Here is a 17,061-nt window from a genome sequence, read left to right as displayed (position 1 = left end):
CTTTAAAATATTGCCTATTGTAACTAAACTAAAAAATCACTTAACTTTCACTAACTTATCATTATCTGATTGAATGTTACTTTTCTCACATTTGCTTGATTACCTATATTTATACGTTGCTAACTGAGGCTTCACACTTTCTATAAAATACATGAGCAAGGCTATAAGGTAACAGTACTCAATGAGAAAAATACTGATGATTCAATTAACATGGTGGCAACAATATTATTAAAGTCTGGTACAACAATCTAACTGCATATACAATGTTTGAATCAGAGTTATGTAATGAAGTATGTCAAAACTATGCTTTTAAAGTAATCAACCTTCAACAGTTCTGTCATAAAATTATCAAATATTAAGTCACAAAATAAAGTAAATAACACATACACATCTTGTATATCTAACAGCAGATGTATATCATATTTTTATACTAACAACATACTGATATTTCCTTAGATAGCCTCTAAAGACATAAATGAATCCCTGATAAAAAAGGTGGATCTCACTGTGGATGAAGCACAACTCACCTTTATTACTTCATCCCCAGATTAAAAGTCTCTCTTTTCAGAGATAGAGGAGGAAGCAATGAAAGAAATAATGAAATGTGAAGAACCAGAAAGGATGGATCCTCTTTTGTTTGAGGAGCCTGATGTACAGTCACAAGAAGAAAGCTCTCCCTCATAACCTACAACAATCTAAGACACTGCTTCTCATCCTCCCATGACAAGCACTATATCTAATTTCAAAAGTGCAAGAGACAAAAGGAAATAACAAAACCTCTTGGCTTGATTGTTGTTTGGTATTTTATGGTGCAAAGTAACTAGGCTATCTATGCCAAACAACCAGTAAACAAATTAAAACTAAAGTAAGATTATTAAAATTTGTAAAAAGGAATCATGTTAAAAAGGCCAATGGTCCTTAAAATACTAAAAACATTTGTAAGGTAAACAGTATCATCATCGCCAATAGGACAAAACATGTCTAAAATGGTGCCATCGTTAACAGTTGTGATGATAAGATAGAATGTACACTACTATGACACTAAGTGTCACACAGACCACACATTGGTATATCAGTCCCACATAAAAGAAAACAATGAATTAAAAAATTGTGACCAATGCATAGTCGAGTTAGGACAACTTCTTTCCAATTTTTATGGAAACAAGACAGCCAAAGTCCAACAGAGGATTTTATCTGGAAAAGTTTGTTTTCATGTTGCTCACTCCAAGTTGACTGCCAGCTGGCATGGAGCTGAGCCTAGAATATGCATATGGAACGGGTGCAGCAGTGATAGCACCAGAGCAGACAGAATTAGCCAACATGGCCTGGAATCCAGAAGAATTAAACAGAAGTAGATGTTAAAGATAAATAAGCCAGTTGGTTTTGAATATCAGCGAGAAGAGAGCAAGAACTAATGTGAAGTAATTCCAGGACCAGTGAGAGCTAAGCAAATCAATATAAATAGTACAATTTGAGTACTGGTGAGCTTCTATGTGGTCCAGGACAAGTAAAATGGTGTAGAGTTTGGCAATGAACATAGAAATTGTAGAGGAGATTTTGTATGCAACCTCAGAACCAAAACAAACCATGATAGAGCCCACAGGGTCACCGATTTCAAACCATTAGTATAAATGGAAATGGAAGGATGGTTCGAAAGATGTTCAACAAATAAAAGATTGTACTTCCAACTGAAGTATCCATTTTTTTCAAATGACTCAAAGTAAGATCAAATTTTGGGATGGTAAAAGCAATGGTGGGATGGGCTGACCAATGGAAACAAAATTATCCAAGGATGGACCCAATTCATCCCATTGAGCCTGGATATGAAGAAAGACTAAAAGGAAAAATGGCAGACCATTTATTCTAAAAATGCATGGCCCACTGAGGAAGAAAAACATAGCCCCAACTGGGACGCTATGGTAATGATTGATGTTTTGAAGCATACAGAAAAACCTGATGCAAATGATGTAGGTGTAGGAGGTTCATGAGACTGTGTACAAATACTGGACTGGGAAAGCTTTTGTGAAGAGCCAAAGCCCCTGATGATGAATGGGATCCTGCTTCTTTAAGGCTGATGTCCTGCCAGAGCCAAAACCCAGAGATCTATAGTTCAGTTTCAGTCCAATGATAAATCTTTAGCATAGAACATCGATCCACTCCACAAGAAGTGAAAGGAAGGACAAGGAGGATGTTCAGTGCTCTTGTACATTTGACTCATAGCTGCTGATGTGTTGTATAAATATCAGCTTATGATCAAAGATAAGCCCCAAGAACTTTGCCTCAGGGACCACAAGTAGCTCAACTTCACCAACACAGAGTTCAGGATCAAGGTGAATACCCCATCATTAGGAAAAGTGCATGTAAACAGTTTAAGAGAAAGAGAACTTAAACTGTTTGCTGAGGTCTGCTTCAGTAAACAATTGAAGGCAGTCAATAGCTGCCACTCAATATACCTCATGTTCGATAACTGACACGAGATGTGAAAGTCATCGACATAGAGCCCGTTTGCAACAGTAAGAGAGAGTTGTTCAGTAATGACATTAATCTTTATACTGAAAAGTGTGACACTCAGAACACAGCCCTGAAGGACTCCAAGTTCCTGTAGAAAACAATGGGAAAGTGTCGAACCCACACGAATTAGGAATCCCCTGTCCATTAAAAACATTTAATAAAAATGAGCAAATGACCATGAAACCTATATAAATGGAGGTCTCGCAAAATGCCATATCTCCACGTAGTATCATAAGCCTACTCAAGGTCAAAGAATATTGATACAAGATGTTGTCATTTGAGAAATGAATCTCTCATTGACATTTCAAGTCGAATCAGGTGGTCCACTGTAGAACTCTGTCGTCGGAACCCACAATGAATAAGTGAAAGGAAGTTGTTTGATTCAAGGAACCAAACAAGATGAGTATTAACCATCCTCTCTAACATCTTACAGAGACAGTTCATCAAAGCAATTGGACAGTTGTTTGAAGGAATCTTGGGATTCTTCCCAGGCATAGAGAAAGGTAGGACAATACCTGGTGCCAGGCATTAGGAAAATCATTCTCCTGTCAGATCCAGTTAAAAACAAGCAGAGGAATAGCAAAAGAAGCAGGAGATAAATGGCGCAGCATCTCATAGTGTATATCATCAGGTCCAACCAATGTACCACCAGACCGATGAAGGGCCAGTTTGAGTTCTTCCAGTGTAAAGGAAAGATTACAGTCATAGAGACAATCAGCCTGAAAAGAAAGAGGCGACTGCTCTGCCTGAGTCTTGATGGCTAAGAAGGTGAAAGAAGAAACAGAAGTGCTAGATAACCAGCAAAAGCTTTTACCTAGAGTATTGGTGATGCTCCCGGGTATCAGCTACTTCCTGGCCATCAGGGAGCAAGATCGAGATGGGGACGGAATTATATTGCCCACTGACCCTTCGAATCTTGTCCCATATGACTTTGGAACTAGTGAGAGAAGATATGCTGGTTGTGAGCATAACCCAAGACTCCTTCTGGCTTTGACATCTTACCCATCAAGCAAGCACATGGGCCTGCTGGAAAGTGATGTAGTTTGAGTATGGGATACCTATGAAAAGTATCCTAAGCCTGCTTCTGAGAGTTCTGTGCCATGTGGCAGGCAGGATTCCACCAAGGATGAGGATATCATGGAAAATGTATCAAGATTTTATGAAACATTGAGCAGCTGCCTTTATAATGCAGTCAGTTACTGCAACCACACAGTCATATATTGTTGGATAAACATACAATGGCAGGATAAAGGTTTGTGAGAGCTGTAAAAAGAGGGCCAATTGACTTGATCCAGCTTCCACTGGCATTGACTACAGTCAGTATCTCTCAAAATTATACGAAAATGATCATTGTGTCGTGAGTTATTGTCATCCCTCCATGAAAAGTGGAAGAATAATAAAGGGGAGGAAATGGAGAGATCAATAGCAGTAAGGGACCAACTAAGTGCTTGAAATAAGTATAAGAACCAGTATTGAAAAGAGAAAGGTTGTGATCTGAGATCTGTGACTGACTAAGTGCTTGAAAATAAGTACAAGAACCAGTATTGAAAAGAAAAAGATTGTGATCTGAGATCTGTGACTGACTAAGTGCTTGAAAATAAGTATAAGAACCAGTATTGAAAAGAAAAAGGTTGTGATCTGAGAGCATACACTCTGCAGAGCAACCCCTCTCATCAATATCAGTACCTCCCCAGAGGGGATTATGCCCATTAAAGTCTCCCAAGATTAGAAAAGGACAAAGCAAATGTTAAGCAAGAGTATCAAGGTCTGATTGATCACAGGTCTCTTCAGGAGACAGGTAGAGAGAAGAAACAAAACAATGATGGTATGACCAAAGGAAACATGGATGGCTACAGCCTCCAAGGATGTGTTAAGTGGTGAAGACAAGGGTGAGCAACATGCCAATCAACCAACAGTGCCACTCCTCCATGCATTCATCCATCACACAACATGTTATTTCTGTACAAAGAAAACTGCTGAAAGGTGATTGCACTGGCAAGTTTCAGAAAGGTTTCCTGTACGAAAAGACATACAGGATGGTAGGAAGCAATCAGTGCTTTGATGTCACCCACATTAGAATGTAAACCTCGACAATTCTATTGTATCAAGGTGGCCATTTTTTACTTATGTGTAGGCAAATGGGGTGAAGAACCCTTCTGTTTTCAACCACATCTTTTTTCTTTACTGTCTTTATTCAAGGGAGGTCTCTTGACCTCCATGGATCCTGCCCTGGGTCAGTTGGGCAGCTCTTTGTTGTTGAAAGAGGATTCCAGCAACTGAGAACGTGAACGAACGATTGTTTTGCATCTTGAGGTGGGAGAAGAAGGTGTATCTGAGAACTGTCCATATTCAGAACCAAAGGAAGTGGATCTTGGGGTTTACTGGAATGAATGTTTGGGACTGAGATGGGTGTTGACATTGATTCATCAACTTTTTTAACCATGGAAGTCAAAAGATTTTTATTCAACGAGCACATGCCAAAGAACAACAACATGATGTCTTTGAGTGACCACTCATGAAGTTTTGGTGAAATCAGGTTACCGATTGAGTGAAACTAGTAATTAATCTGATAATGAACACAGCTAATTAAACGTTTCTTACATTCTAATTTAGAACTATTTTGAAAATGTATTGTTTCATCAGCTGTGTAAAACAGTTGTTAATGGTATTTTTGGTTGTTAAAGTAGGGATAAGGTATCAAATTTCAATTGACGTTTGACATTTAGAAATCTAATTATTATTCATACTCCTACTTTCATGGCTTTTTAAACTGATGTTTCTCAACATAAATTAAAATGACCCACGATCAAGAATGGTAACATCAGTTCATTAAATCACACAAAATCACCATACCACACACTGACAACTTACAATGACACATACTTACATATTTAATTTTTTTTTATATATTTGTAGTTCAACATGCTTATGCAAGTACCAATATCTACATACACACAATGAAAACATGAACACTTTACTGAATGTAACCATACTAATACAGAATGTGAACATTTATTTGGCATACCATTGTCACTTACTGAAATAAAGACAGAGTTGTTTCTTAACAACTGGTCTAAAGCATAATTATTATTACATATAGAATATTTGGCACAGGGTAGCAGAAAAGTTGTGTACATGCATAAAACTTGAACTGGAGGATCCGGTCAGGATCAAAGATTTTACTAAAAAGCATGGTGGTACATCATGATAGCTATCTCCACCTAAAACTTCATTACAAAAAATAAATAAACAGCATACCAGCTATGTTGTAGACAAGTACACATTCTAAAAATACAGCTGGTAATGATGGGGCCTATGTGTAACAGAAACCACAATACTTATGTTCAAAATATTCTGAAATATTAGTGCATTATTACAGCACTATTCTTGGACCAACAAAAACAGTTTATTTTATAACACAAGAAAACCTATGCCATGCATGAGACATCAATTTCTAGGTTCAGGCATCCAGAGAAAAAATACAAAACACATCACAAATCACCAATACTTAACTATTTTTTTTTAATTCAGTTGCTTAGCTATGAATAACAAGTAATTAAAATATAAACCAGCTTTTGAATCTACATATTACTAGATATTTTAGCCTTCATTACTGTCACTAAGGAATATTTTAAGACATTTTCTTCTTTGCTAACAATAATAAAAATTCACACACTGAAAAATGGCATACCTCAGTTGAATGAGAAGAAATAAGTGGGTTCTGAATTATTTCTTCATCTTCTTCTTGGTAATAAGGTATTGTCCCTGATGTTTCAACATTTTCATCTATTTGCTGTTATAAAGAAGAAAGGATATATAACTGTCTTGAAGAAATAAACTAAAACAACAAAAGCAAAGACATAACATGTACAAGTATACTACATATATCTAACGGTTTGAGATAAAGCATTGCCAAATGGTTAGTGTGCCAGGCAGCAGGTTGAAATGTCAAAGCATTGAGTCATGATATGGCTCCCAAAACATCCTGCACTTCCAGCTGTGGGGGTGTTAACTTATGAAACTCAATCTTACTACTTAATAAAGAGCAGCTACAAAGACAGCAGATGCTACTGACTACTTATTGTACCTTTGGTTAGTAAATCTAATTAAATGTTATATATATGAATCTTAGAATTCTCAGACATTAATCATTATAGTTTATACATTGCATTAAATACTGTTAAGGTTGAACATACCCATAACATGCTAATACCAATGGTTTGAAATAGACTGAAGTAACATTCAAGTAATTGAAAGGAACTACAAAGACCATAAATTATGTCCAGTTATAGCCCTTGGTTTTTCCAAAATTGGTGATGTGTTTGTTGATTACTAAATCTAGTGTTTCACTCCCCTCCCTTATCTATGTACCAAGGTAAGATTATTTCCCAATTGAGGTATTCTACTACACCTAGAACAGGTATGTGCTTCATCCTGAAATTATTTCCTGTATAATGCAAATGAACTTAGCAGGGGTTTAGTTTAGAGAGAGAGAGAGAAGTCTGAAGAATTCTCTCTCCAACAGGGGTGGTCAGAAACGTTGTGGTTCCTCTTCATCCCCTCACATAACAGATTATTTAATTTTGACTATATTCAACTTTTACCTGTTTAAGGTGATGAAATGTGGTGGGGTATTATAAAAATGATGAGTGAGAAGGGGGGGGGAGCAAAACAAAGGAGCACTGAAAAAATTGGCCAGATCAGGGCCAAACAGGCAGATATCAACATCAAACAACCTGATTCAGGGCTGGGCAATAGTGTTGCCTTGGCCGGGATCTAAAGATCTAGTGTCTTAGATTTGGATGTGGGGGGTAATGGGAGTGCCCAAGAAAACCCACTTTCACAGGACAGGTGCATTTCCTGTATTAAGGGTGGAATTGTACATGAATGATCATTATTACAGGCTAGTCCCAACAATTCAGCTGGAGTTCCAGTACTCAAAGTGGGAATGAAGGGGTCTTGGTTCTTATATCCCATGTTGATGGCTAGGGGCAATTAAACCACAACACTACATATTACACACACACAATACTTATTGAATCCCAACCTGCAGCCACAGAGTGATGTGTTTTGAGCTACTGGAATCATGACCACAAAGCAAGCAACTGCAAATGGGAGAAAAATTCTCCTCCAGCTGAAGAAGCCCAAAACGCAGCACCCGAGGCTTGGATGATGGGATTATGTATGTCTTGTTCAACCAAAGGAGTGCAACTCATTCAGTCTGGAATTATAAACATTTATCCTCACTCCCTACAACTGGATAAGGAGTGTTCTGCTTGCCTCTAAAATTATAGGGAGGACTTGGAATAATTATGCTCAACTGAGGACCCAAGATGGGACCACTCCACATTTGGAATTGCAAAGAGATAGTGGACCCAACTTTCTTGACCAATGCATGGAACCAGTATTGATGAAAAAGAAGGGTCATCCACACCTCAACAGATAACCAAGCGTCAAATCCTAACTGATATTGTAAATACAGGTAGTTCTCAATTAATGACAGTTACGTTCCAGGAATTGGTTAAATAAATTAAACACTGGGAATGCAATGAGTCAAGCCTTAATGTATCAAAGAAGTGGCACCTATGCTCATGTAGTCAACATAATATATTTACAGAAAATGTCAACTCCAATGTGAATTATATAAATTGTTTTCAGTGACTTTGTTGTATGACCAAAAAGATCATGCAACCACCTGACTACTGTACCAATAAACGTAATATTATTGTCACTGTAGCATCATTTCAACTACTGTATCTAGCATTATCATGGATGTTATCAAAATAAAACATCTGAATCAGCTAAACCTTCAAGTAGAGTGATGAAATGCAATGGTACAAATAAAAGCAATAAAAATTGCTTAAAAATCACGTTAATCCAAATTTGCAAATATATAAACTGAGAATTGGTGTTATTCCATCAATCGTGTTAATCCAAAAACATAAATCAATTTCTTGTAAATTGAGAACTATAAGCATGCTCCTACTGATATCTGGGAAAAATATTCAGGAATCCAGGTGAGAGAACTTCTAGATTTACCCTCTTATCCAAGAATGGAGGAATTCACTTGAACACTCTGGTAGAAAAGCTTTTGTCCACCACCCTAGTGACTGAAAACTGGGTATGGTCAAATGTGTGGGGTAAGACTTTATTTTAATGTTATTTTCTATACTCTATGTGGAGTTTATCACTTAATTAACCAAGTAACCATCATAAAAAAATTAGGAAATAAATATAAATTATGCTTTTTTCATGGCAGAACAACTATGTATTATAACATGAAAATTTCAGTTGACCCAACAATATACTTGTGTTTTTGTAAAACATTATTGATTTTCACACAAGAGAATCTTCTACATATTTAGTGAATAGGCAGGAATTTTGCAACAACAATTTAACAGTACAAGTTACATGCACCTATAAATATACATTTAACTAAAACAGACACTGATATTAAAATAAATATATAATAGTAAATCTGTTACAGTGGTAAGACTTTTCATCTCAAGATAAGCATCAATGATTAGAAACAAATCCAGAATCCAGATGAGGGGAAGGAGGCAGTAACCAAATGATAATGGGGTTACGTTCAACCAATAATGCATGTAGTTAAAGAGAGAAGGAGGAAAGTTATAAGGTAAATCCAAAGGAACCCTAACAAGATACCATGGGTCGTACAGTGTCTCTTTAAAAGATTGCAAATGTGCCAGAACCAAAGAAAGAAGTGCTTCCATAGAAGCTACATCTTATTGACAAGTACACAGAATCAAGAATATTATATGTTGAATATATCTAAAAAGAAAAAGCTGAGGTTGGCCTAACAATCTTTTACAGTACATTATAATCAGGTGGAGAAAAACTGAAAAAATCTAAGTAATCCTTAAGGCTAAAGAGGTTTGGCAGTTGTAGGAAGAAGGTGGGCAATGTTGGGAAAAGGTAGGATAGGCCCTGGCCCCTAGGGGTCCTCACAAACCTAATTAATAGTAAATAGTGTATCTCAAGATGGTTGGTGTGGATATTAAAACTTTGTTCTCTATTTCATTTTAATAAATGTTTCAACTTTCTTAGGTCATCTTCAGGTAACAGTAATAGTATAAACTATAAAAAATCAAAATTGAAATAGTCAATATAAATTTAAATAAGTGTGAAATATACATATGTATGAAATGTTATGTGCAGAAGAAAACAAGATATTTAACCTAATTATCTATTTAAATGCAAGATGGACTCAGGTAAACAGACTTGTTATACCTAATCAAATTATGCAGGGCAAAATATATCACAAAGCTTTATTTTAAGAAATCTACCTTAACAATAAGAATGCACAATATCAGAAGTTTGTACGGACTACAGCTCCAGGATCCACTCAAACAAAGTTAATATGAAGAATAAAAAATATTTAATAACAAAAAATAAAACAGACATTATATTGTAAAATTTAGTGTATATTGACAAAAACATGCGAGATACGCCGTTTTGAAAAAAACGATATAGTTAACTTAATTTACAATATACCGATAAAATAAATTACAGGTAATAATGAAAATACAAGACTCATGTTAAGCCTCATTTGATATTATAGAATGAAGGAAGAAAGAAAGTTATAATTTGAAGCCTGAACTTGACCAATCTAACTAATGTTATTGAGCCCAAATAACTACAAATAATAACATTGATGGTAAAGATTTTCAAAAAGTCTGGCAGTAAAATGTTTTATCTTTCCAAAGTTGGCAGACAATGTTTGAAAATGTGTGGGCCCCTAAGTTTTTTGGAAAAAACGATATAGTTAACTTAATTTACAATATACCAATAAAATAAATTACAGAGAATAATGAAAATACAAGACTCATGTTAAGCCTCATTTGATGTTATAGAATGAAAGAAGAAAGTTATAATTTGAAGCCTGAACTTGACCAATCTAACTAATGTTAGTGAGCCCAAATAACTACAAATAATAACATTGATGGTAAAGATTTTCAAAAAGTCTGGCAGTAAAATGTTTTATCTTTCCAAAGTTGGTAGACAATGTTTGAAAATGTGTGGGCCCCTAAGCTCCACTTGAATGCTAACAAAGGTCAGTCCACTGAACAATCAATCTCCTGATAAAGTAAACCAGATAATTTCCCAGCCTGCATAAATTTGCTGGCAGAAAAATAAACTGTAAAATGATAAAGCTAGAATTTTTAATTCATAATTTAAAATGAATAACCAAACACAACCATGTTGGCAGAAAGAAATGAAAAGCAAAAAAAAAAAAAAAAGTTAATCAAGTATTCAGTTTTATAACTGGGTACAAATATAAAATAATTCAACTTTCAAAAAACATTTCAAATACCAAGAAATAGTAACCATGTTGAGAGAAACTGATGTGAAGATATACAAAAAAGAAACACTTGAAAGAGGAAACAAACTAAATATCTGAAACTGCCAAACCAAAACTGATTGTTCAGTAGAATAGTATAAAATGAGTCATATGTATGTAATACTACTATTGGTGAAGGTTTTTCTCATTCTAATTTGCATGTGGGAATCAGACCATGTAAACTGAGGTTGAATGGGAGTGAAAGGCTTGTGGCATGAAAAAAAAAGATACCTCATCAGAACTTAATATTTGATTGTAGTACAATATAAAATACTCTGACTTATATGTTACCAGCTCAGGTAGACATTCTCTGTCCAAGTTATGAACTTAAGTGTAGATAGATGCTATGATAAAAAACAAAAATCCAACCTTCCTAACATTCTACCTATAACATAACATTATATTACATTATTCATTATTACCACACCAAACATTTTGTACAAGCTTTAAGAAGTCACTATGTATAGACTTTAAACATGTATACACTGTGCAATTGTCAGGGTGAAATTCTTGGCTGAAGTACTAAGTTGAAGGTCACAGGTGAAAGTAAAAAGTTGGTTTTACCCATAAAACAGTTCTTCATATCAGCTCTATAGCAGCTGTTGGAGTAGAAACTTCAGCTGAGTTTGTGTGTTATTATAACAATGGAAGATATTTTTTTCATTGCTTTCCTCCAAGATATACAAGACAGTGTGTGTTAGCTAGTTTTTTTTTTAATGAATGAAAGGAGCACCATCTATGAATGTAGTTAACATTAACTTATGTCAAAGATAATAAATACTCAATAACAGCAAGGGTTGAGAAGGTTGTGAATCCTCCAATAACATGCCCCTTATTCCAAACAATAATAATACCACAAAGTTTGGTCGAGACTGACCCAGTGATTTAATAGAAGTTAAATAATGGACAAACAAATATATATATTTATGTTGTGTGTTTAAAACTATAAACAGTTGGAACCTATTTGCACATTTGTACTGTTAACACATGGTTTTCTTCACACAGTAGACTTTACAAACATTTCAGCCTTTGTATGCAAAAATGGCTCGTTTGGGCTGAGAAAACACTTTTACATAGAAGAGCGAACAACGTTTCGACCTTCTTCGGTCATTGTCAGGTTCGCTCTTCTATGTAAAAGTGTTTTCTCAGCCCAAACGAGCCGTTTTTGCATATAAATTTCTCAACAAGTGGGTTTCTCGTCATCACTGATTATTATTTCAGCCTTTACTTTACAATTTTTGATTCAGCACTAAGTAAAGTTAAAACATCCCCAATGAAGTTAAAAATAAATATAAACATTAATGCTTTAGTCTCATTACAACTACCACTTTACCAATTCTGTATCTTAACAAGATTCAATTTATGGAAATTTCCATTGTATGATGAAAGTTGCAACACACCTGTACCTGTACAAAAGTATTTATATGGTATAACATTACACTTTGAAACACCATGACTGAAGGATTATAATAATGCATGTAATTTAACATAGCTCCTTCTAATTGTAGCTGAACTACATATACATGTAACAACTCCCTTTAAATGAAAATTCCAACAGCTCATTACAATTTATGTAGACCTGAAAATCAGTAAAACCAATCAACAAAAAACTGCTCTGAATTGCTACAACAAAAAGAAAAGTTTTATATAAATCTAAGCAACATAGGAGAAATATTATTTTGGTATTTTTCAAGAACTTTTTCAATTTTATTAAATCTTTTTATTTAGAGTACTTTCAGTTTTAGTAGCAGTCCAGCCATCCTGTTATGATACAACAGTTAAAGGTACTAAATATATTCTTACTTCTTCTTCTCGATGTAAACTATGATCAATTCCATTTTCACCAATATCTTGAGGTAGAAGTTCATAACCATTCTGTGCTGGTTCTTCATCATCACTTCCAGAACTATTATTTGAATCATCTGCTACAAAAAAGTTGATGTGAGAGGGACCTTCACTTACAGAAACGTCTTCCTCTTGTGGTTTATCAACAGGAGCCTGGACAGCTGGTGCCATTTCTATTGAACATGATAATACATGCATATAAACATGTCCAAGATGCAGTTCATATAAATTACGATAAAATTATATCATTTAACCAAATACAAATTTGTAATTAAATTGTAGTACATGAAACTGCAGCTTTCTTACAATGCTCATCAAGGTTTATTGATGAATTTTTCATGAATGCTATTTTTAAGTGGTAAAATGGATATTCTGGTTTTTATCCAGAATGTTTTAGTTTCACTTTTTCAAGCACAACACATGGCTTAACCACTCATCTAAGTTTATCATATATGAAGATGATTAAAATAATCTCTAAAAAGCATACTGTTCTACATAAATAACACTTTTCTCCCAATTTTGTTTTTACAATCAGAGATAAAAGTAACTAAGAAACAAATGCACCTGCTAAATAAAAGGACAAATCTAGACATTAATCACCCAAGATTTACTACTAATATTTATATTTGCTCTTTCAAATTCTTCATTCTAACACAAACAGATCACTGATAGGTGATTATTTGGGGCCCATAATAGTTCAAATATTTGAATAAAGTAAGTTCCAAAATATATCCTGAAAAAAATCCTTAAAATGCACAAGACAAATGTATTTTCTACAAAAATAAATGATCAGCCCTCCATAGCAGCAATATTGTTGCTATTAGAATCTTAACTAAACTGTCTGTATAATTATTAGCTTCAAAACCTGATCAAGAAACCAGTGAAAAATGTCTATATAAACAATCTTTTCCTTCATGAAGTTCAATTTAACTTTCCTACAGTCTGCTGTTGTAAACTTTCATCTCACTTCTTAAAAGCAACACTACTCCCTTATCTCTTTAAACCTTATGAATCATACTGAATATTCTGTAAAATAAAATTATCACAACCTTAACAGACAGTAACAAGAATTAAAAAGTAAAGTTCAAGTGAGGTATCAAAAGTATTTCGATATACTTGCAACTGTTTCATGTTTTCTTTTGAGGTCAGTGACCATTAAACAAATGTGTCAAGTGCTAGAAAATGAAGGAAATGAAAGAGCTCTTAATAGTTCAATCACTTAAGTGATCTCATTCAAATTTTCAATCTAACTAAAGACTGTTTTATTAATATTGCTCCTGAAATTTAATATAGTATTAGTAATAGCCAAAGTCAGAATTTGACCAGATTATTGCAAACACTATTAGGGTTTGTTTAAGTAAATCATGTTATTTATATCTATCACAATAATTATCTGATTTATTAGCATGTCTTAAAATGTAACATATTAGAATGGAAAAGGAAAAAAAAAAGTGAAGTGTTTGAAGAGACCATCCTTCAAGAATGCTGAAATGTACAACAGTACCAAAATGTCTTTACCCTGTGCTAAAGCATGGGATATTTTAGTGAAAAATTTATTCAAAGGCATGAACAAATGAGGACACATTTTATAGTGCAAGTCAAAGCTAATGATGTTAGTTTTGGCAGATCTAAGGTGCCGTTAACCAGGGGTAAGGAGAAATTGAGCATTAAGGTTTGTTTGTTTTTTGAATTTTACACAAAGCTACTCAAGGATTATTTGTGCTAGTCATCCCTAATTTAGCAGTGTAAGACTAGAGGGAAGGCAGCTAATCATCACCATCCACCGCCAACTCTTGGGCTACTCTTTTACCAACAAATAGTGGGATTGACCGTCACATTATAACACCCCCATGGCTGAAAGGGCGAGCGTGTTTGGAACATTAAGGATATAAATTTCTGTATAACTCTCAGCTTTTCTTCTTCAGGTTTTAAAAGTAAATTTCAGGCAAGATGAAACAATTAAATACAATATTAAGAAATATAAACTTTGTGCAACAGGTAATATGAATAGATCAACAGGGCAAGATCAAAGGAAAAGAGTATGGGCTATCTGCTGTTTCCATTGAAGGAAGTTAATCCCTGATTTTAACTGTAAATCTGTAGTCTTACCACTGTCCCAGTATAGGACAAGAGAGCATTAACATTCGTCTCGCCTATCTTAGATACTTACTTCTCTACAAAATTATTAACAAAGACAGGGTTTGAACTCAGCATTGATAAAATCCTACTAAGAACCAAATAAATGCATGTTATAATTACAACCACTGACAAAAAGTTCAATTTAAAGCAACTTTTGAAAAAGAAAAAAATGTTTGTTTTTTTCAAAATGCCTGTTTAACATTTTAATTGAATATCATAAACCACAAGATGTTTTTTTTTCAATGACCTTGACTTGCTGTTCAAAATGAGAATGTATAAATAGGATCAGTCACAGCATAGGTTATTCACTTGTCACATAGGTAGTCATGTGACTACTATTTACAGTATTTTATAATGTCTACTGATAGCAAACACCATCTTAAATTGCATGACCGTTTTCCAATAACAAAGTTGAATTTGAAACTATTTTGATGTAAATGGTTACATCAATCTAGAAAAATGTTTAGACTGCACGTAAAAAATAAACAACAAATTTAACTCATCTTTCCTTGTAAAATGGGCAAATTTAAAATGACAAAATTAAAATCCAAACCCCAATAGTACTGAAAAAGCTAAAATCCCAAAATTTTCACAAACTCTCATGTGAAAATAGACTTCAGGTGGAACATTAGCTCAACATTACACTTGATTTGAAACTGATCAAACAAAAAATGCTGTAGAAATATGGTGCAACAACTGTCATGAATTTACCTCAGATGATTCATCACCACCATTAAAATTTCATTATCCATCCTAAAGATATTTACTGTTAAAATTATTTTTCTGGACTCACTCACACTAAAAAAACAAAATTATGCAACCATAACAGCCTATTATGAATATGGGAAATTTCATCAACCTATATACAATGATCTTAAGTACACTTGCAAAAATTGAAGTAACCTTTTTTAAAAAATACTTTGTTATTTTTCCAAATTAGTAATACCTAAATTAATCAAAATTCAAATAAAATACATTTTGCTTACACAAGTTAAAATAATATCCAAGTACTATTTCATACACACAATTACAGCTTGCAACTTGCTGTACACAAAGAGCATACCAGCACAGTACTGATCACAAAAGCTGCAAAGTAATGAACCTATATCTCTTGAAGAAAAGTGTACGAAAAATAATAAAAAATGATATAGAAAAGATGGAGAAACTTATATGGTTATCAGTAACAAACCATTCATTTCTTTTCCATTTACAATTCTTTCTAAGTTATAGAGTATGAAGGAATAATATCTCTCTAGAAGATACATATTCTAATGAGAAAGCATGCACACAATTTGTTAATAATATTACAGGTACAATATTTAATGATCCAAAATCAGGTTTACACAATTCACTGCAAACTTTGGTATTTATTGTGATGTTTCAACAGAAAAATTTCATTCTGAAAATGAGCTAATGATGTTAAACAGTTTGATAATTATTTACCCAAAACTAAAATTTCTGAAGATGGAGCTGTCATTATTATTTCCAGTAAAATGGGAAATTTCAAAAGTAAAGAGAGTCCATGGTCCTTCACCACCATGGGTCATGGAGACAGTATTCCTTGTTTGCGAGTTATAAAACACTGGTTATAACAACAATCAGACCCATAATGAATGGAAAGATCTCAAGCTATATGTGAAAGATTTGTGATTCTCTTACAGCTGTACTGGTTTGTCCCACATATTAAAAGTTAACTATTTTCAAAATATTTTTAAATCAATATTAGAATCAAAAACTTGTTTCAAAACAAATTCATATGATACAAGAAATTATAATGAAATGATTACACTAAAACACTATTTAAATATGTTCCATATGGTCATTAGTCCATCTCAACATTGCTTTGAACTAGGCCATTCCAAGAGTTGGACAATACAAATTTTAACAAAAGAGCAAACTTGACCCACTTTCATTTATCATAATGCAGAACAAAATCTAATAAATGTATACAATATTTCACCTGAAGCAAAACAATTAGTGGTCTATGTATTCTCGCACTTTTTCTGCTGTTGAATGGTTAGCTGTGGAGAAACTTGCATGCTTTGAAATTCAGAGAGCATCTAGATAAATTAATTTTATCACAATCACTTTTTTCCCACTATTCTATGGAGGTTTACCATTTTTTTTTAACTCTTTATTAGAGCTACAGAAAAGAAAAAAAGAGAGAAATTATTTTCATAACCTCACATTTGTTCAACCTTATG

General features: G+C 33.9%; 1 protein-coding gene across 4 annotated transcripts in view; it reads right to left on the bottom strand.

Annotated features, from left to right (window-relative positions):
* The window catches only part of LOC143247470 (uncharacterized), a 43,279-nt gene that overhangs the window by 11,478 nt on the left and 14,740 nt on the right, over positions 1-17,061 (bottom strand). For all 4 annotated transcript variants that reach the window (XM_076495671.1, XM_076495668.1, XM_076495672.1 and 1 more), the window contains 2 exons: positions 12,677-12,891; positions 6,203-6,304 (listed from right to left, as the gene is read on the bottom strand). In XM_076495671.1, the coding sequence (XP_076351786.1) occupies positions 6,203-6,304; positions 12,677-12,889 (315 nt within the window). In that variant the 5' untranslated portion in view covers positions 12,890-12,891. The remainder of the gene's footprint in view (positions 1-6,202; positions 6,305-12,676; positions 12,892-17,061) is intronic.

This window comes from Tachypleus tridentatus, chromosome 3, assembly GCF_004210375.1.
Source record: "Tachypleus tridentatus isolate NWPU-2018 chromosome 3, ASM421037v1, whole genome shotgun sequence".
NCBI lineage: Eukaryota > Metazoa > Arthropoda > Merostomata > Xiphosura > Limulidae > Tachypleus > Tachypleus tridentatus.
Note: the sequence above shows the minus strand (reverse complement) of the source record. Positions and strands in the feature narration are given on the sequence as shown.